We start from the raw sequence: 20,404 nt of genomic DNA on the forward strand, positions 1-20,404 counted from the left end.
TGTACTTTGAAGGATAAAGAAAAGATCAATCAATCGTTTGCTTTTCAACATCTAACGATTTTTTTGTTTGGTCTTCTTCAGAAATCTAACCAACCATCGTCTTGAGAGCGTAACAATCTGGAATATCGTTCTTAGAACAACATCATGGAGCAGCCCCTCGATTTAAGTCAGAACAGCGACTCTACAAAACGAAACGAATACGGCATGGATGTTGAGGAACCAATATGTCAATATCCCAACTGTTCTTGTCCCTTGAAACACATCACCACCCTCGAGAGCCCAAAACACAGACAAAGTCCCCCCGGGACTGAACAGTACATGCCGCATTCCAGCGGCGTGGAAACGGCCTATGATGGAATGAACTATGACACTGGTCTCGGAAAAAGAACTTATATGGATGAATGTACAAATAGTAATTTCTATCACCCTAAGAGACGAAAAATAGAGATGTACAAGCAGAGGATAGCGCGGTCCACGTCCGAGAACAGTTTGACTGCGTACGACGATCCCTACGCGACGCTGAGCGTCGACTATCAGGGCTACGCTCCGAACGGAAGCATACCGTACCCTAGTCATGACAAAAATGAACTATTCTGCAAACCTAAATCAATTGGTGCATCGACCACGGTTATGGGGCATGAAATGCCGATGGAGGGGATGTATCAGCCCAGCAGCGGCGAGGACGAATATCGCGAGAGAAGCTACAGCACAAGTCACATTCAAAGATTACCAAAGAAGCGTCAGTACGCTAAGCAGTACCCCCTAAACGCTCCCCCTCAGCAAATGCCTGCACGTCCATCGCAAGGCAATGGTCACATGATATCTCAGTCTCAACGCTACGCATCTCAACGTAGCAAACCAGCGCCAAGCGCTACGGTGACCAGTGAGAAAGACGGGAAAGAAAACAACAAAGAAACAACGGTTAGTTCAATAAAAGCGGACATGATACGGGAAATCGACAATTGCCCGGATACAGACGACGTTGCGACATTCCGGAAACAACTGTTTGAGAATATCCTAAAGAGTGCCAAACAATCGCGCGAGATGAAGCACAGCGGGAAAACCGGTGGCGGACTTGTGGCGTTGGATTACTTAATCTCCAAAAACGTGCTCCATAGCGAGGATAAACCATTCAAAACTAGGAACAACCATATCCAGCAGATTATACGCGGGGAGAAGCCAGGCAAGCTATGCTTGCTGGACATAGTCGAATTACAAGTGGAGATAGGTTTAGCCTAGATAGTCTCTTTGTAGATTTTTTTTTTTTTTGGAAATTATATTGACAATCGTCTCAATTTTACTGTGTATTGAATTTTACACACTTTAATAAGAGTCAAAGAGGGGAGACAATGTAGAATAGGATCTAAGATGTCTGGTAGTACTGAAAGTACTCGCTAGAGATAGAGTAATTGAATTTTTATGTAGTGAAAAACAAACTAAAATAGTTAAAAAATATATATTTAAAATACAGGGACAAATCCCTTTATAGAAGGTTGAGTGTTGTAAACAATATATTTATTACAAATGTTGTACAAATTGATGTTTGTGTTATGAAAAGCTTATAAAGTCGAAATAACTGAGGATGAATAACAGTATCAGATGTGTGAATAATGGATGTATATCACAAAACATTATTTTTTGTAGAAACAATTTAAGTCATACAAATTCGGACATGCCAAACCATATATTCATCTTCAAATAATTGTTTATTCTCTGAATACTTTTTATACCCGAACACTATCTATAGTGTAACTTTTGATTTCAGAAATCTGGCGACAGATCCAAATTTAACAAGGAGCATGCATGATAAGAATGTTGTAAATAACTTGTATAACTGAAAACATGTTCTCTTTATATATTTTTGGAGTTTTATACTTCCGGTGAGAAGTTAATCGTCAGTACTTCGAGGCCATTGAAGAAATCCTAGCAAGAAAGGGACTTAAGTTAGATTTATAATAATAAAAAAAGTCATCCCCCTCTCCTTCAAGTCCCAGTTTGCATCGTGTAAATGAGTGGATTTTTTGCTTTTTGTTTCTCTCACGAAGTGGGAATGCTTGTGGCGGTTTTCACAAAACCAAAAACAGCTTTACCAAGTTACATATAATATAGCCTGATATGATGTCATTTTGCAATATACGATCTGTGATGAAAGCGTCATTATATATTTCATAACCCGGGGACTTTCAGGGGTAAGAAAGCGAATGAAAGAAGGGAGGCTAATTTGATTCTGACGTCATGCGTCAGATTTTTAGCTTGCCAGTGTATATGGTGGTCAGAAAGACATTCAGAGGCCATGATTTTGATTTTTTTTTTTTTAAAACTTTATATCATTTGTTCCCCTTGAGCATAAAGTGAAGGTACAGAGCTTCGCCTAGCCACTGAATCAGTAGCTTAACTGTTGTAGCGTGATCATTTGCGATCTCATTTTGTTTGTTTGTAATAATTAACAAACAAAAAATCAAATGTGTTACAATGGTTGTCAGCGTGGTATGACTGGTAAATGCTTTCAATGCTTTTTGTTTGTTTGTGATATTATGAAAAAAATTGGGGAAATGACTGACACAAAAAAAGTATAAAATGTAAATTATAGTCTCTCTCGGTCTTTGTCCACGAGCCTTTGAAAACGTTCAGATTTTTTTTCTTTGTATTGTAGCAACCTGCTTTGAAATTCTCCTTTTAAGAAGTCGTTTAATTGAGAAAAAAAATAGAGAAAATTAAAACCATTCATTCATTTTCTAAGATGTGGCACAAACTTTGACCAAACTCTATTTAACTTGTGTTTACGTGTGGTTAGATCGTGTATGTTCGAATGCTATTTGTGCACTTGGGTACAAACATATTGATGTTAATTGTCAGTTTGTAACTGGCAATCCCATGTTGTTTGTATCACATATATTGTTAGTATATTATATATAAACACATATATACAGAGACCAATCACATCTCTATTCAAAGTTCCAAACGAACTTTAAATATTTTAGTGATGGAAGTCACAAAAAAGTGATATAAAAAGTTTAAAGAGGAAACTTATATTTCTGTTTTCATGTTCATGTACTTTAAATTATTGAATAAATAGTATATGTACGATATATGCCTTTTTTCTTTCCTTGTGAATTGATAAATTGTATAAGGAAGACAACTCGTACAGTTTATGAATTAAACTCAACCAGCAAAAGGTACAATGGTCATCAAATAATAGGGATCTGATGGAAACCAATTATGGACTAAAGAAAAAAATAGTAACTAGACACGATCTCGTTGCGAGCAACGAGGAGGTCTTCCGTCTGCTATTAGAATTTGGGATGTACTAGTATATATGTTCGATCTTGATTTTGCTATTTAATAGCTAAACATGATTTAAAATAGAGGAACAGGGTCTACATTTTAAGGGCCAGATACTATTTTGTATCAGTTGTAAAAGCTTTGGTTGAAAACATTTAGACCCCTCTTGGTCTCTGAATATGACCTTAATAATAATATAGAAGAATGAGAAACAGAAGAAAAACAGTAAGGTCTTCCGCTGAAGACGGAATACCTTAATAATAGGCAAAAAGAAACCGAACGAAAACAATAAGGTCCTCCGTTGAAAACCTTGGACTTTTGGTATGATGTAACTCCATGTATCTCTTCTTGCGTCAGAACAAGTTAAAATATGACGCTTGTTTCAAGTGAAATATACACTGATTGTGTAGTCTTAGCTCACAAGCCAGATAAGTTCTGTTGATTTCAAAGAGTCATGACTAATTGCCAGCAATGAAATAGACAAGCCTACGTCACATTACTGTTTGACACAACTACCCAAAGTCCAAGCTCTCGTTAAAATGGTTCTATTTGGAGGAAGGAATTCGAGCATGGAAATTTAATCTCGTGTAGCTTTATAACTTTCCGATCAAGTGAGCGATGTAGTACATGGGCCTCTCATTTCATTTTTAAATGAGATTTTGAACAATCGGATACATTCTCTGCTCATCTGGATACCTGGTTTATATAAATAAAAAAAAAAACACTTTGCTATATACAATAGATAATGTCAAAGGATAAATTGGACTTTTTTGAAAATCATTGTTTTTTTAGTGCTCTCCAAAACTAGGTAGGGAACCTAACGTTTTAATTTCTGTAAGTCGCATCTATTTTTAAGCAACGTGGTTCCTTCTTTTAATTCAACAACTTTTAACACTGTAAGATTTATACATAAAAATACTTCACGAGATGATAAATTTGAAAGGAAAAAAACAACAATAAACACGCGGTAACATGCAGCTAATGTTCAACTCGTTTCCTAAAATAGTACGGTCATATTGTGCGACTATGGGGTTATAGCTAGGCTAGTGTTTTTGCGTGTAATTTCAACCTTTATTTTTTTCCTTCTAAAATCGATGCCAGCTGCCCGGGATATTAAAGGAATGGTTCTTAAGAGGATGTCAATCAGAATATGCCTGAGGGATATTTTTTTCTTTATCTGTACACCAACACGTTTACTGCAGATGTTCATGATAATTTTTCTTAAAAGTGTTACGCGGTTTGAATCCGGTTTGATTGGGGGTGGGGTGGGGGGGGGCGGGTAAATCGTCATTGCTAACTGTTTAATATATACATGTTTGTCACTCTCTTTATCAATGTCTTCTTCGTCAAATATGTCTGTGAAATCCGGTGTTGCGTAATCTTGTCACCGTAAAAACTACTAGTATTTCATTAGCATGCTTTCCGTGCAAGCACAATTTATATGTCCACGCTATCTGTGCTTATGAAAAGCATCTTGTCATGCATTCACACCTTCCATGTACAGTCATTGCGATTCATCTTTAATTCCAATGCACTGACAATCTATCAAGGACGTATACATGTACTATACTATAGTACATACGTCCCTCAGTATACCGGTATAAAATCTCCACCTCCAAATCCAATGAATAAAGATGTTGTATTTTCATCAATGTTTAATATTATCAACAAATATAAAAAAAAATAAATAGTAAAGAAAATAACAGTTAGGTACACGTTTGATCATGTTTGTTTGTATCACATCGGGAAGTACACGAAATAGCCCAAGCTTCGTGTCTGTTCAAAGCGGAACAACTCGTGATGGGGACCGATCATTCCGAGGGGGAATCGCTCAGCTGTCCTTCTGATCCACTTGACCACTGTCCGTGAGCTGAAAAACACAAAGGGTTAATATCAGAAAACATTGAGATATCATTCAAACACACTAAGACATCATTAAAATACATTACAACATTTATTTAAGTAAAAAGGAATAATTTTTAGAGTATTATGAGGTGATCAAATACGGTCGGGGTGATCAAATCATAAAGCCCGAAGGATAGAATATATTACGCAGTTGTGCGATTTAATATTGAAATAGCATGACAAAATCGACTCGTAGCGGTATCACAGTCCCTGTGTAAAACCCTCAGTAACCTAAGAAAATTCCTATATTAGAATGTTTGACTATTCTAACATCTACGGCCTAAAAAAATTGTGTGTTTAGGGTAACACTGATGAAAAAATTAGGTTAGGTAGGTAGGGATTTTTTTTTATCTTATCATATTTTTTTCTGCATGAACCCGAATAATTTTTGCTTGGGTCATATTTAAAAACTGATTTTTTAATAAAAATCATATAAAATTCACAACCGGATAAAAACAGACATCTAAAAATGGTAGGATAGGGGCATTTTTGTTGGTTAGGTCGGGTTACCCTAAACACACAACTTTTTTCTTTAGGCCTAACGTACTGATGTACGTAACTGTAATTTTTAACACTTTATTTACTTTTTGCGATTAAATCAATACATGTACTTTGTTAAAAGAAAGATGTTAATAAAAAACAATTGCTTTCTTTGACGATACATGCGGGCTATAAAGGTAGCAATCATTGTAGGAAAAAATATCAGCTAACGCGGGTCATGTATTTGTTCTGCAATGTCGCTACCTTTATACCAGCATGAACCACCAAAGAAAGCACTTTGAACAAAGACCTTAGCATAACAAGTACAAGAATTCAATTATGTTGATATACATGTACTTACAATAGCCATTAGAGTTGATGGAGCGACTGGACTGGCTGCTGTAGAGTTGCTGCTTTTTCTGTCGGGCTCGGGCGTTCTGGAACCAGACCTGCGCCACTCGTCTGCTGACGCCCGCGGTGATGGCTATTCTGTTTAACTCCTGGCTATCTGGATTGCTCTCTATCCGGAAGTTGGCCTGTAGGATCTGAAGTTGTTCCTCTGTGAAAGAGGATCGCACACGTTTTGCCTTTGGTTTGCTGCTCAGTTCGGAATCTGGAAAAGAATTAAGTGGTTGTAATAAAAATATGTTATTTTTTTTTTTTAAATCTGAAGAAGGGTAGATAGCCATGGCCAAATTTAGACTCTATTCACCTCCATTGGTGAAGAGCTCTGCATAAAAATACAGGTACGTATTCAAATTTTGATTCTTTTTTGAAATATTTGGATTTTTTTCAGTCTATGTCCAAAAATATTGTGCAAAAAATTTAAAGGCAAATCTGATTGGTAACTTGTTGACCACTCAGCCTCATTAAAGTAACACCTGTTCGTAAAATTTTTATGATGAAATTTGATATACAAAACTGATTTCAACTTTATAAATAGACTTGAATTGCATCAAAAAATGAAAAAATACATGTCATAAAACTTTTAAGATGTCATGACGAGACAAATTTAAAATAAAAAAAACACACACACATATGCCTCCCGCTTAAAAAAAATAAAAAATAAAAATTAATAAGAATGAAATTAAAAATGCTCGAACCTTTATCCGTGTCTCCTTCAACAAGAGACGTGTAGTGCCGCAGACATAACAGTTGGTCCCCGCTCAGTGCGAACTCTTCCCCGGTGGAGAGCTGTCGCTGACAGGAGTCGCATGCAAAACACGCCAGGTGATACACATTTTCACGTGCCCGCCTGACCCAGTCTGTCGCTTGGATCTTTCGGTAACATTTTGAACACTTGGTTCCAAATTCACTACAAATAGAAAAAAAAGCCCAACATTATATAATATGTAATTCTGACAGACCACTGAGACAATCGTGATGTAAAACTGCGAATCTTAGAACAAATTTGGAATGTAATTAAGCACAAACTGTTCTTTTGGGCTGTTATTGAGAAAGCTAACGCACAGAACGGTTGCTGGGGTTTCTACATACCTTATATAGTCTCTCCTGCAGTAGATGTTTTCGTCTTTAACAAAGCAGCTTTCCTCCTGTTTCAGTGAAGAACAGCAGACACAGCATCGCAGACAGTCCGTGTGCCAGCAGGCGCCATTAACGTGCAGAAAATACCTGTCAGCAATCACTTCTTGGCATCCCTCACAAGCCTGGCCCTCACACTGCAAATCAAGCATAGTCAGTTGTTTAAAAATTCACCAAAAGTCCCCGTTAACATTTTATTTGGATGTAGAGTTTCGGTAATACGGGAATCTGATTTTTGTGTATTAAAATTTCCACGAGCTGCCCTCTGTTTGATGAATAGTTCATTTCTTTATCTGGCAGGTACAAATTAGGAATTCTGTACAAAGCGCTCCACACGTTTAACAAAAAATAATTTATTCTAATGTAAGCTGTTTAATTAATATTTCATGAACACGTAAATTTTCGTCACTCATATGAAAAAAAAACAACAAAAGCTACTTTGTCTCCCAAATCCTTTTCAGTGGAAAGATACTGCAAATTTGCAATGCATATCGATTGGAGAAGGGACCCCCATCCCCTTACCTTCATTTTGATAAAAAAGGATGTAATTACATTGAAAAGTAAAATTAAAAAACACAATCTAAAAACGTGAGTCTCATTAATTAAGAATTAATCAGGCTTCACCTATTTTTTTTTCAATATGAGGGGAGTTGCATGTTTAAAAAGGGAAATTAATATAAAAAAAAATCTATGAGTCTTTACCAGATTTATCTCATTTTGCCCTCACCCCCCCCCCCCCTTTCCAATGCTCAGCCCCCGTTACACTGATAATTTAAACTAACCAACTCCACAGAACAAGTCAGCTGATCCCCAAACGCTGAATCTGACGACAACGGCGATGACAAAGACGAGGGCCCCATCTCCTCATAACTGTAATCTGGGTCGCTGGAGAGGTCCACGCGGGTCAGTTCGGTCAGCATCGTGAGGAAAAAATGAATCAGTCTAGCATAATAGTAGCCGTTTTACATATATATATATATAATCGCACCGATTGAGTACTGTTCACTCAGACGAATTTGATGCTGTAGTATTTAATTGATCTCATCGATTGATCGACAGATCAGAAGTTGACACGTGATCTCAAGTAGCGAGACTGGCATGCACGCACGTGTTCAAGAGTTAATTACCTTTTTTGCAAAATTTTCTTAATCGTAATAAGAGATCATATATAACGGGAACACAATTATGTCACAAGTCAGCTATTGATTACGGTGCGTTATCCGATTAGAACGTGTATAAACACAAACTATTTCAATTATATAGTGGGTGTTATTGCCGTGACAAGAGTTCTTAGAAACGTCAAAAATAACAAAAACATATTCCCAAATAAAACAATCGATTCATTACATTTCATTATCTGTAATAAAAATTTTCATTGAACTTTTTGTCCATAGATACATTATATATCAAAATTGTCCAAAACAAAAATAATCTTCATTACAAAATGTTCAGATTCAATTTATTCAGCAGTTAACGTCATTACACTAAAACAAATTAACCAAAAATATTCAGCTCAGATCGGTAAGTTTTCAAAAATCCAATTTTTTGAAATACAATTCATGTTGTTAATGGAAATATGAAAAATATGTCAATTGGGTTTCAATTTTGTGAAATACAATTCATATAGTAAAAGGAAATTGCAATAAAATGTGATTTCAGTTTCCATTTTTTTTTTTATCAAGGGTTAACATAATACAATCAATGATATCCATGGGGGAAAATCATGACCAGTGTAAATTTGATATGTTATGTTAAAATAGTGATATATGTACATCTGAATTGTAATTAAATATGAAATGAAAGTACTTTATAGTAGAATATGACAAGATATTTTTAATCTTGATCAAAGTACATGTTTTATTATTAACTAGTATTTCATATTTTTTACGTTGACCATGTCTCGAATAAACTCATTTTTTCTTGTTCCACTCACACTAATCAATTCTGGAAACACAAGCTAGCTCAAATTACAATTATGCAGTGTATATATACATGTACATGAATATCTAATTTAAAACATATTTTTTGTGAACGTATCCACACTTTTTATAATTATCTCAAAATTTTAAGTGAGCTTTTTTAATATTAAAAAGGTCGACATCTGTAAAATAATAACTTTGATTATAGAACTTTAAAAATGTTGATAAATTCTTTTCTCCCCAATCAATGGTTCACGGACTTGCCCTACAGTCTTTATGTTCAAATTAAGCTCCATACTCGGGAAAAACAAATGACCAAAAAGAAATATGTGTACTTAACACAAATCTCTAAATATAATTTAGTATTGCTAATTTTTAAGTTCATTCATACCTCTATCTTGATGTGCGGGGAAGATGGGTGTCTAATTTATGAATAAAGCATATATTTTTTTTTAAATTGAAGCAAGTTTATTCTTTATAAAATCTAAATGATATGATGAAAGATTCATCAACGGATGATTTTTTCATCAATATAAATATAAGAGCAAATAGAGTACATGCTCTATAATTTGTGAAATCAATTGTGAATGATTGTATGTCTGAATATTTAGTACAATTTTAACAAGACCTTGGACTTTCTGTCGGCGTAGTTATCTATTTCTAGCGTCAAAACAAGTTAACAATGACGCGGTTTCAAGCGAAATATGCACCGATTGCGTAGTCTTAGCTCAAAAGCCAGACAAATCTTGTTGATTTCAGAGAGCCAGATTTCAAAGAGCCATGGCTGAGTGGCTAGCAATGAAATAGACAAGCCTACGTCACATTGCTATACGACACAACTACCCAAAGTCCAAGCTCTTGTTAAAGGGGCATGGTCACGATTTTGGTCAAAAATTATTTTTTCGATTTTAATGTTTACAATGCTGCAGTAAGGCATTTTAAACAGGCAACCAAAATTTGAGTGTCATTTGATGACTCATAAGCGAGTTACAGAGCTTACAATTCTTCGCTATGTAAACAAAGCGTTTGTTTACATTTTAAATGTTGCAGTGAAAATTCCAGTTTTAGACCTAAAATGAATATGTTAATCGTTAGGAACTGTTTATTTATGCTTAAAATGAATAATAAGATAGACAAACCAGCTTTAAAAAAGATTTTTTTACTGGTATATTGAACCTATGTAAACAAAAACAGGGCACGAACCTTGTTTACATGACGAAGAATTGTAAGCCCTGTATCTTGCTTAAAACTCAACGACTGGCACCCAAATTTCATTTGATTATTAGAAATGCATTCCTAAAGCATTGCAAATAATAAAAACAGAAAAATAAAACTTGACCAAAATCGTGACCATGCCCCTTTAAAATGGTTCTATCTCAAAACCTATCAAAGGTCCATAGGGTGCAAAACAATATTTACAAATGGACATAATGATAGCAAGGTCAGATAAGGAGGAGTATTGATTGAACATATTTTACTGTATAAAATGCATACAAAAGTGTCTGAAACAAGTTCTTACGACTTAAATTATGAGTTCTTCTCCTTAAAAGAACACTAAAGAGTATCTTAAATCAGTTAAATAAGCTGATAATTATGACTAATAAAGACAAGATTGTCAACGCCTATGTGGCGATATAATATAAGCTATATCATGATTTGGTATCATGTTCGATCAATGGGAAAATAGCAAATGCGCTCCCCATCGAAATCAATATATTAAAAGAATCATAAATATGCTACATGATTATAATCAACGAGGCTGCGTTTATAGTGTAGGGATGAAAGAAAAAGAATGTTATATAACATGTACATGCACAGAAGCAAAATAAATTAAAGCTGTAAAATGAAAGTAATTGCATTTTAGTAATAACTTTGTAATTCAGAGAGAGAGAGAGAGAGAGAGAGAGAGTAACCGGATACAGAAATTCCGCCTCTATTTAACCTTTAATGTAAACCCTCGAACTTCCGGTAAAAATGAAAATGGATTCAAAAAGTTGAACTTCCTGTAACTTTCTGAGAACTTTTTATCTACCATGGTATCCGAAATAGAAAACGAGTTCAACAATTATGATCAGTACAATGCCTGGGGTCCGATTTATCAGGTAACTCTACACCAGAAACGTAAAATAATACCAGGGTTAGATTTATTAGACTTCCGGATTAAAACATTTTTGTAACTTTTCATGTTTTGTAAATTGTAAATTCTTTACAATATGCTTTTGCGTACTATGCTTTTCTTTTACACATTTACTTTCTTGTTTACATTATGTTAGATACCTTTCTTTTTTTTTACTTTACTATATGTTTTCATATGTAGACTCATTCGAATCATTTACCATACTCTTTTATGTACGAACTTATCAGGACATGTATGTTGCCTATGTTTTCATTTTTTATATATTGTAAGTCTAATGGGTACCCAGTCTAAATATTTATTAGAACAACTCAAAAAATTAAACATCCTTTATTGCACAACAAATTATTTTTTGCATACTTTTCATATTTTTAATACTACATAGTCTCACAAAGAACCATTTCTGTCCAGTGCATTGTTATGTCATTTCATCAACACATAGAATTATATATGAAAAATTATTTTACAATGCACCGGCGAAAAATTATCCTTGGCGAGAATTGATCGAATGCCAGTACTCTTTATTTTTCATAGTGCTTGGGACATCCATTATTTAAATATTTGATGATGTACATTTAGTCATTGTCTAGAAGCAATTAAAAAGTATATATTCCATAAAAAGTGTATATTCAACCAAAAAAAAAAATTGTGACTTTTGTAGTAAAGATTTGTGCAATTGAAGATACTTTATAATTTTATACAAACATATTGTAAAAAAAAAATACAAAAAGTTTGTGATGGCATAGACAAGATGAAGTAATCATATATAAGCAAATGTTTTAAACTTTTTGAAATGCAATAAAAATTTGCCTAAGTTTATAATAAAACAAATAAAACTCTAAGTCATGGAATTTTAAAGGAAATTAAAAATGAGGCAGCAATGCAGGCCATGGATGAGGAGCTGTCCACAGCTGAAGCTCGTAGTGCCGTCAACAGAAATAAAAACCGATACAGGGATGTAAGTCCATGTAAGTATCAAAAATCATAGGCATACATAGTAATTGGGATTTTTCTTGTTTTTCATGAAACTGGACCTGTGGCTTTTGAATTAGGGGAAAAGTCATTGAAATTTTGGTCAATTGGGAAAAACTAGCATTATTTGTATTATGTATATGGGTAAACTATAAAGTAAACTAAACTAATTTGTTCTTATTCCATCTGTTGTGCATTGTATAATCAGTGCTCTTTTCGTTTATTTTATAAAATCAAAAAATTCATTTCTTTTCTTTTGGCATTTAAGATTATGGGGGCAAAGTGCAGGTTCCTTTTGGAAAAAAACTGTATTAATTGAAAGGGGAAAGGGCAAAACTTCGGAATTTGTTTAAAGGACGGAATTTTGGAATGTGTTTAATCACATAATTTTATAGATAAATAAATGGGTAATTTTCAGATTACCTGGTATGATGGTTTTTATTGAGTACTTCTGATAAATTGGATCTTGCTTTTTCATTGTGTGGAAGTTAAATTTCTAGGTTTAGGGTAGGATTGACATTTCATATCCTGTTTATTTTAAATTTTCAGATGACCATAGTAGAGTAAAGCTTTCAAACAATGTTTACATCAATGCAAGTCTGGTGGAAGTGAAGGAAGCCAACAGGAAATACATTTTAACCCAAGTAAGTGGCGTATTTTAAACAAACTGATAAATGAGTCACTTCCGTTTCAAAGCAGAAACTAAATGTAGTACTGTTCAGTGCAAATAATTTTTTTTTTATTTACAGTAAAACACGCTTATAACAAAGTGCCAGAGATGGGCAATTTTGCTTCGTTATAAGCGTAATTTGTTATATCCATCAAGTTTACAGCATGTAATAAAGTCACTGGGAATGAAAATCACTTCACTATAAGCATCCATTCATTATAAGTGTGTTTGCTGTAACTGTGTTTTACTGTATATTGTATCATGGCCTTGTGGATATTCATATAAATAAATTGATAAGTATTTTAATATGTAAATATAAGCAACACATAGCTGGCTGCTTTTTTTTTTTTTTGTATGTAACCCACAGGGTAAGATAAGATTTATCATTTCACTTAGACGTTACTTAGTCATTCTGCTCTGCCATGCTACTGATGATAGGCAAATACAATCTTCTCACATTATAACGGTTATTTTTGCCCCATGTTATTTTGCCCTTCTGCACTTGCAAACGGTTTCGCCACGTCTTGAATTTGAAATTCATTGAATTCTGAAGTGTAAAAAGAGAGATAATCTGAGACATTGGAATTGGCTTAGTCTTAAATTTGCCTAGTGACAACAAGGGCGAAAGGGACGAAAATAAAACAGTGCAAAAATTTCACTGTATACAGTAGCATGATAAGTGTGCAATATTAGACATGGTACTGAATGCTTAAAATTGAGCAAAATAAATATTATATATACATGTAAATGTATTGTAGGAATATATCAATAACACATAGGTTGTATACATTATATACCTATTTACTGGCTATGAGGATTATAGTAAGTTTATTGTCCCCAGAGAGGGCAACTATTTCACTAGGCAAAGTTGGTAGACAATAAACTGCTATCGTCCGAATACTCAGTAAATAGGTATTTTATTATACTGAAGAAAACTTTCTTTGTTGGCGATGCAAATTTTCTTGATGGTAAACGAATTAGAGAATTATCTGAATTTAAATTACGAGTTTAAAATTGAGGGAAATTGAATGCTGCCAGTGAATAGTTACAATGTCTGTTCACCATGGGCAGATAGCACGGAAACTATTTCATGGTTATAGATACAATAGCATATTTATTCGTTGTAATTTTTCAAAGAAAATATTCACAGTGGTATAATAAACATGTATATCTAAACTAAGTCTTTCATTAAAGTGCCTTATGCAGTACAGTAAAAAAATAACTGGCAAATGTATTGACTTATACCTATATGTATTTGTGTTGTTTATTTCAGGGGCCCTTGGAGGTAACAGTTTCACATTTCTGGCAGATGGTCTGGGAACAAGAGAGTAAAGCGATCATCATGCTGAACAAACTAATTGAAAACGGAGCTGTGAGTTTTGATAATTTTAAGCAATAATAAAAAATATGTTGGTGAACTAGAGATACAGAAAGTTCTAGGATCCTGCAGATTTGCATTTCTATATTCATTTTTTTTGCCAGATATGGAATCATATTACAATATTTACATTCCACATACCGGTATTTTTTGCTTGTAAAGGTTGTTGAATGTTACGGTATTTATAACACTGTAACACACAGGGTACTCAAAGGTTAAAATGACGAGGTTTATTATGACGTCACAAACGTTAAGTTATTCAATGTATAATGAAGGGATATTGAACAAATCTGAATCATTTTAAACCAGTTAAATATGTATTGCTAGATAACAATGAAAGTGAAATGAATCAAATTCACATGATTGACAAAATATAAGAAGCCGGTCATTTTGCACCTTAATTTTTTTTAAAAGAGTTATCTCCCCTTGTTGAAAAAAAGAAAATTTTAATTTCGTCAAAATATTTGCAGTAAATGATTCATTTTATTTCATATTTTAATAAAGAGAAAGTTTATGCATGTATTAACCAAGAGAGTTTTACAAATTTTAAGTTACATTTTACAATATCTTATTAAAACATACGTTTCCCATAGACTTCAATGCAAAATTCAAGGTGTAATTAGTTGGACCATAATTATCTTTGGTGGAGTATTTTTATTTGATAACACCTTCAAAATGATATCATGATTAAGAATATCGGATCGTTCATTTATTAGGTACAAAATGTGGTTGTTATACATTGAATACCTTAAACGCAAACTGCAACGTCACAAGCAAAAATCAAAGTTCACTCTTGGGGCTGTTACAGTAGCTCTTCCATTAATATGAACTTACCCATAGGATAAAATAGGAGTTTTAAGGTATGAATAACAGTTGCAGACAAAAAAAGAAGTTTTAAAAATGTAAATATAAGAATTAAATCATTATTTTTTGAAAGATACAGTCTTATAACTGCAGCGATGTGTGCATACAAATTTTCATAACGCGCTAACGTGCGTTACTCAATTTGTATGCACACACTGCTGCAGTATTTACCGGTATAGAAGAAATTAAAATTAATGGGGTTTTTTTTCAATAGAGGAAATGTTACAAGTACTATCCGACCAGTGCTGAGGACGACGAGGATGAAATGGAGTTTGATGATGTTGCTCTCAATGTGTCGGTCGTCAGGGAAAAGCAGCTGGACTACTACGTAGAGAGAATTCTACTAGTCAGTCATACTGAGGTGAGCACAGCCATTTAATCGGAGTTGGTCATTTTTTATTTATATATTTATCTTTATATATATAATCCATGTGATTATAATACTACAAAACATCTATGTATCTACTTGGATAAATGTTTTATGCAGAGAAAACAGTTCCAGGGACTATGAAGTATTGTATAAAACTGTCCTGCATGCTGTAGTCTTTATGTTACAATTTTCTTTTGTCTGTCATTTGATTTCATTTTGACTGTATGCCAACATGGTGATGTCAATAAACCATTGAATTGAATATATTGGAACTATTCAAAATCAAATATCAAAAATAACTGCAATTACTTGTTCGAACACATGAACAAAAATTAGAACAGCTTCTCCTGACAACTCTATTGTCATTTCAGTTATTTTTTTTTTAAGGATAGCATAGTCATTTGAAACACATTTCAAATTTATTTTTGAACCTATGATAAATGGGAGACATTTATTTTTCATTTAACAGACTGGAGAATCTCGTGAAGTCATTCACTACAATTACACACACTGGCCGGATTTCGGAGTCCCCCAATCACCTTCGGTGTTTCTTAAGTTCCTGATGACTGTAAGACAATCTGGAGCCCTGGAGGCAAATGTCGGCCCAGCTATAGTTCACTGCAGCGCCGGCATTGGGAGATCAGGAACATTCTGTCTCGTCGATTCTTCCCTCGTCATTGTAAGTTACTGTGGAATCATTAAAATTTGGAGATGTTAATTTGTTTGTTAGTATACCCTTGAAACCAACAAAATATTGTTCATATATGTAAGCCATTGTGAGTTCAGTTATGAGTTATAGCAGGGTTAGAACAGAGAAAGATGTATATGTGTGATTCTGATCAAACTGTAATACTGTACAATTATGTGTTAAAAAGAACTTTCATGTATGGTTCTCTTTATGAAAATGATTCACGGGTACATTTGTAAATGTAAATATGTGTTGGAAAAATAAATTTTTAAATTGTGTTGAAAATTTAGTAAATTAAAATAATCCATTTCTTTACTTTGAGCCTTTTAACACATGAATATCACATTTTCAAAAACCTGTAATTACAGATTGAAAAGACTCATGATATGAACTCCGTCGATGTCAGAAATTTACTGTTGGAGATGCGCAAGTGTCGTATGGGCTTAATCCAGACTGCTGACCAGCTCCGATTCTCTTACCTTGCCATTATTGAAGGAGGTCACAGCATCCTGTCCAACGGAAATGCAACACTGGACATTCTGTCTGATTACATGGATGTATGTATTCTTGGAATTTAAGGCCAAAAAAGTGAATGTTTTGTTTCGCAGGCACTGCCACATTAGGTGAAATGCTGCCGTTTTAATTCCTTTTATTGCCATTATTGTTGAAAAGGGGAAGAATTAATTTTTAAGATGAAAATTGAGTTATTCCCCTTTGGAAATCTTGCAATAAAATTGAAAAAATAAAAGACCTTTATGCATATTCGCATTTCATTTTGAATTTCTTGGCCTGAGAAACGAAAGATGAAGTTTTTTGTCCTAAGGGGAATAGGTATATAAAACCACTCCACAAAAGAAAAGTGTTAATTTTGGTACCTCAAATGCAGCTTTACAGGGAAAAATCATAATACTAAGTACAAAACAGATTGAATTTTATAATATATTAAAAAAACATGACAATTTTTTGTGATGGCTAAACTTTTTCTAAAAGACTTAATAATGGATACCTGTACCAAAGTATTTACAATGTAGAAACATTAATCAATTTATTAGTCATCCAGTACTAAATGGGAATATTTTCAAACCCAATGATTATGGTGAGAGTATTTTTAAGCATATAAAGTCTCAAGTCTTTCTTTTGTCTTCAAAGTCACGCAGCAAGAAGGAAGATACTCCGCCCCCACCTCCAGAGAGAACCACAAGTTTGCCGACCGATAGACAGCCACCCCCTCTCCCTCCGCGAAGCCCAGATCTGAAGAAAACAAAGGAATGGGAGGATGAGGAGGATTACGAAAATCAACGAAATTCGTCCAAAGATACAGATCAATTAATTCCAGAGAAGAAAGAAGAAGAAAATAGGTATGGAGAAGAGGTTGCCATAGATATCACAGTTTTAAATAAAATCTTTTTAGGGATTGATTTTTATCTAAGAATTGCAATTATATACATGTAAGTTGTGCAGATTTGGGATTATTTTCTTTCCTCCTAATCTTGAAATGAAATGTGTTATTTGTTACTAGTAAGCATCTATATATGAAGTTAACATCATTTTCAGTGAAATATTAATTTTTTCTCTTCTGTTTCAACAGTACCTTCCGTCGTAAAGTCCAAAGAGAGGAAAGAAGACAAAAGACTCAAGATCAAATAGATCGCATGAAAAAGAAACAGAGAGAGAGTGAACTATGGAGAAATAGACGCTCTTATCTAGCCCCTATAGCCATAGGAACCACGTTGCTGATTGGTGGACTTCTTTTGTATTATTACTATTTTTGACAGATCTTTTTTTTATGCAAGGAAAAAAAAAATGGCGACATCTTTTTTTATGTGTACAAAATCTTTATGTTTAAAGAAGTATAGGATATGACCATGGACAAGTTTTTCTCAATCTGAGGTACCTACTGTATGTAATCTTGGCTTTGATGAGTTGATTGTGCTGGGTATCTCACCGTAACATTTTACCACACACACACACACCATTCACTGCCCTAGTCATCCACTGCTACTGGGTGGGGCAATGGTCCCTGTTATTTTAGACATGTTATATATATGTATGTAGATCACGATGCCAAACCTCCAAAGGAATTCTTTGTTGAGATTAATAATGCGTACTGTATACGGGGTTATTTTTGCCCAGTGGTTTGGGGTTTTTTTTTTCGCCCTTCTACACTTGCACTTTTTTGCCCCATTTTGATTTCACCCATATACAGATGTGTGATAGATACACAGTAATCTGAAAATTGTTTTTAATTCACCCTGTCTTAGATTCGCCTTCTGACAATATGGGCAAAAGGGTCAAAAATAAAACGGGGGCTAATATTTCCCTGTATACAGTGTATTGTATAAATGATAAGAGTATTTTATGAACGAATTTTTGTGTTTCTTTTTAGTTTTCAAAAGGGACTTAATTAATCATGTCACATGAATTACAAGCATACTAATGTGTAAGGGTGGTATGTACTATATATTTTATCATTTATCGCCTATACATGTATATTGTTTAGTACTACTGAGTACATCTACAAGTACATTAGTAAAGTTATGAACTTGCCTCAAGACTGTGAAACCATGACCCACAGATTTTATTTTTTCAAGTTAAATTGATCAGTTTTATACTTGAATGTGCTCAATTTGATTCTTTTCTTTTAAATCTCTGATATTTTGATGGTAAACTTGTTAAAACATATTGCATATTGAGTATGGTTTTATGTTTTATGGTGCATGTAAATACATGTGTATGTACCAGGTACATGTACATGTTTAACCATAAATAAAGATCAATCTTTATGAGACTTTGATAAAATCCTTAAAGATATTAAGTGTGAAATTTAATTGAATATTTCAACTTTTTGTGCAACTTTGCATGGGAATGGGGAGGGATTAAACTTTGATGAATATTTTTGTACATGTACTAAAGCACCATTTGCTAACCTAGGAAAAATTCAAATGCAGTAAACAAATATAAACCCACATGTTCATATGTTTTCTCACCTAGTATTGTGTATCAAAATTCATACCAATGCTTAATCATCATTGTATAACACATAGAATTTTATTTAAATGCTCAGGTGAACATTATAGGCCCTTTGCTGGCTTTTCAGTGAAAAATAAAGATAAAATAATGAAAAAGTTTCAGCAACTCTGGTTTTAATAATAAAAAGAAGGAGAAAAAAGCATGATTCTATAAAAAATGTGTTTGTTTTTATTTCCTTTTAATTTATAGTTATCTGCCTGACTTTGCTGACTGCATGGAGACAGAGCAACATGTTTTACTTGCATACATAACATGCCAGCCAAGGAATATAACACACTGTGGTATGATGTATGTTCAGCAATATCCCAGGTGGTTAATACTGAAAACAATTTCAAGTTAAAAATCAACATGAATAAAAGCGATTGAACTGTGACCTTGACCTTTTTTGTCCTTGATATCAGGATTTTTTTTGCATTTTATAGCTTAATTTTAAAAATTGCATAAATAAATTTAATGATCATGTAGTTTAGAGCAATTAAACAGTTTTTCTGACATTGACCTTTCAGATGGCTTTGATATCTAGGACTCTCAGTTTTTTGACATTGACCTTGCAGATGGCTTTGATATATAGAATATAATTGTGCTCTGCATTTACAATAGCTAAGTTTCAGAGGAACTGTACAATATATATTTTTATCAAACTATCCACAAATAAAAACAATCAAATTAATATTAGACGTTCTGAATCCGCTACCTCTTCTCTGTCTTTTTAGAAGCGGTAGAAGATTCACAACGTCTAATTTTTAATTAAATCATCATAAAAATTTATGATAGCAATTGAATATACCCTATTTTCTAACCTTGACATTCTCTTTGACCTTGACTTCACTATTAATAATTAATAATAATTGCAAGTTTTTATATAGCGCTTTTAAAATTGGCGAACCATTTCTCAAAGCGCTTTACAATTATTACCCCAGCAGACCTTAAAGCATTCCAGAGCCTTCCTGTTTCAATTTACGTGTATCAATGAAACTATAAAATATTTATGACAAGCTACATGTACAGATAACAACACTGGTATGTTTTTTTTTTTCTACAATGTAGCATCAGTCTTTTCCTATTTTTTTTTAATAGAATAAAAGAAAATTATTCCATTTGTCATATTTTGCTTCATAAGTCGGACAAAGTTACAGGGTACACAATAAAAAAAAATTATGTTGCAATAAC

At 33.6% G+C, this 20,404-nt stretch overlaps 3 protein-coding genes across 4 annotated transcripts in view; 2 read left to right on the forward strand and 1 right to left on the reverse strand.

Moving 5' to 3' along the window:
- Positions 1 to 2,311, forward strand: part of LOC128189994 (uncharacterized) — a 7,531-nt gene extending 5,220 nt beyond the window's left edge. For both annotated transcript variants that reach the window (XM_052861841.1, XM_052861843.1), the window contains exon 2: positions 82 to 2,311. In XM_052861841.1, the coding sequence (XP_052717801.1) occupies positions 145 to 1,239 (1,095 nt within the window). In that variant the 5' untranslated portion in view covers positions 82 to 144 and the 3' untranslated portion in view covers positions 1,240 to 2,311. The remainder of the gene's footprint in view (positions 1 to 81) is intronic.
- A 2,623-nt stretch (positions 2,312 to 4,934) lies between these two features.
- LOC128189599 (LIM/homeobox protein Awh-like) lies at positions 4,935 to 8,180 on the reverse strand. Its single transcript, XM_052861261.1, has 5 exons — positions 7,992 to 8,180; positions 7,165 to 7,346; positions 6,771 to 6,982; positions 6,029 to 6,280; positions 4,935 to 5,152 (listed from the first exon to the last, which is right to left on the reverse strand). Exons 1-5 carry the CDS (start codon positions 8,127 to 8,129, stop codon positions 5,094 to 5,096), a joined length of 843 nt encoding a protein of 280 aa, XP_052717221.1. The 5' UTR covers positions 8,130 to 8,180; the 3' UTR covers positions 4,935 to 5,093.
- A 2,910-nt stretch (positions 8,181 to 11,090) lies between these two features.
- On the forward strand, positions 11,091 to 19,335 carry LOC128188801 (tyrosine-protein phosphatase non-receptor type 2-like). Its single transcript, XM_052860072.1, has 9 exons — positions 11,091 to 11,230; positions 12,122 to 12,230; positions 12,784 to 12,878; positions 14,178 to 14,276; positions 15,361 to 15,507; positions 15,986 to 16,195; positions 16,573 to 16,761; positions 17,354 to 17,562; positions 17,793 to 19,335. Exons 1-9 carry the CDS (start codon positions 11,162 to 11,164, stop codon positions 17,974 to 17,976), a joined length of 1,311 nt encoding a protein of 436 aa, XP_052716032.1. The 5' UTR covers positions 11,091 to 11,161; the 3' UTR covers positions 17,977 to 19,335.
- Positions 19,336 to 20,404: the final 1,069 nt, after the last annotated feature.

The sequence above is a fragment of the Crassostrea angulata genome, chromosome 6 (genome assembly GCF_025612915.1).
Source record: "Crassostrea angulata isolate pt1a10 chromosome 6, ASM2561291v2, whole genome shotgun sequence".
In the NCBI taxonomy this organism is placed as follows: Eukaryota; Metazoa; Mollusca; class Bivalvia; order Ostreida; family Ostreidae; genus Magallana; species Magallana angulata.

Coding starts and splice junctions, on each gene's coding strand:
- LOC128188801 (XM_052860072.1), top strand. CDS start 11,162: ATGGTATCCGAAATAGAAAACGAGTTCAACAATTATGATCAGTACAAT. Junction 14,277..15,360: donor AACTAATTGAAAACGGAGCT/GTGAGTTTTGAT, acceptor TTTTTTCAATAG/AGGAAATGTTACAAGTACTA. Junction 15,508..15,985: donor TACTAGTCAGTCATACTGAG/GTGAGCACAGCC, acceptor TTCATTTAACAG/ACTGGAGAATCTCGTGAAGT.
- LOC128189599 (XM_052861261.1), bottom strand. CDS start 8,129: ATGCTGACCGAACTGACCCGCGTGGACCTCTCCAGCGACCCAGATTAC. Junction 6,983..7,164: donor TGCAGGAGAGACTATATAAG/GTATGTAGAAAC, acceptor TTCTATTTGTAG/TGAATTTGGAACCAAGTGTT. Junction 5,153..6,028: donor CATCAACTCTAATGGCTATT/GTAAGTACATGT, acceptor TGTGTTTTTCAG/CTCACGGACAGTGGTCAAGT.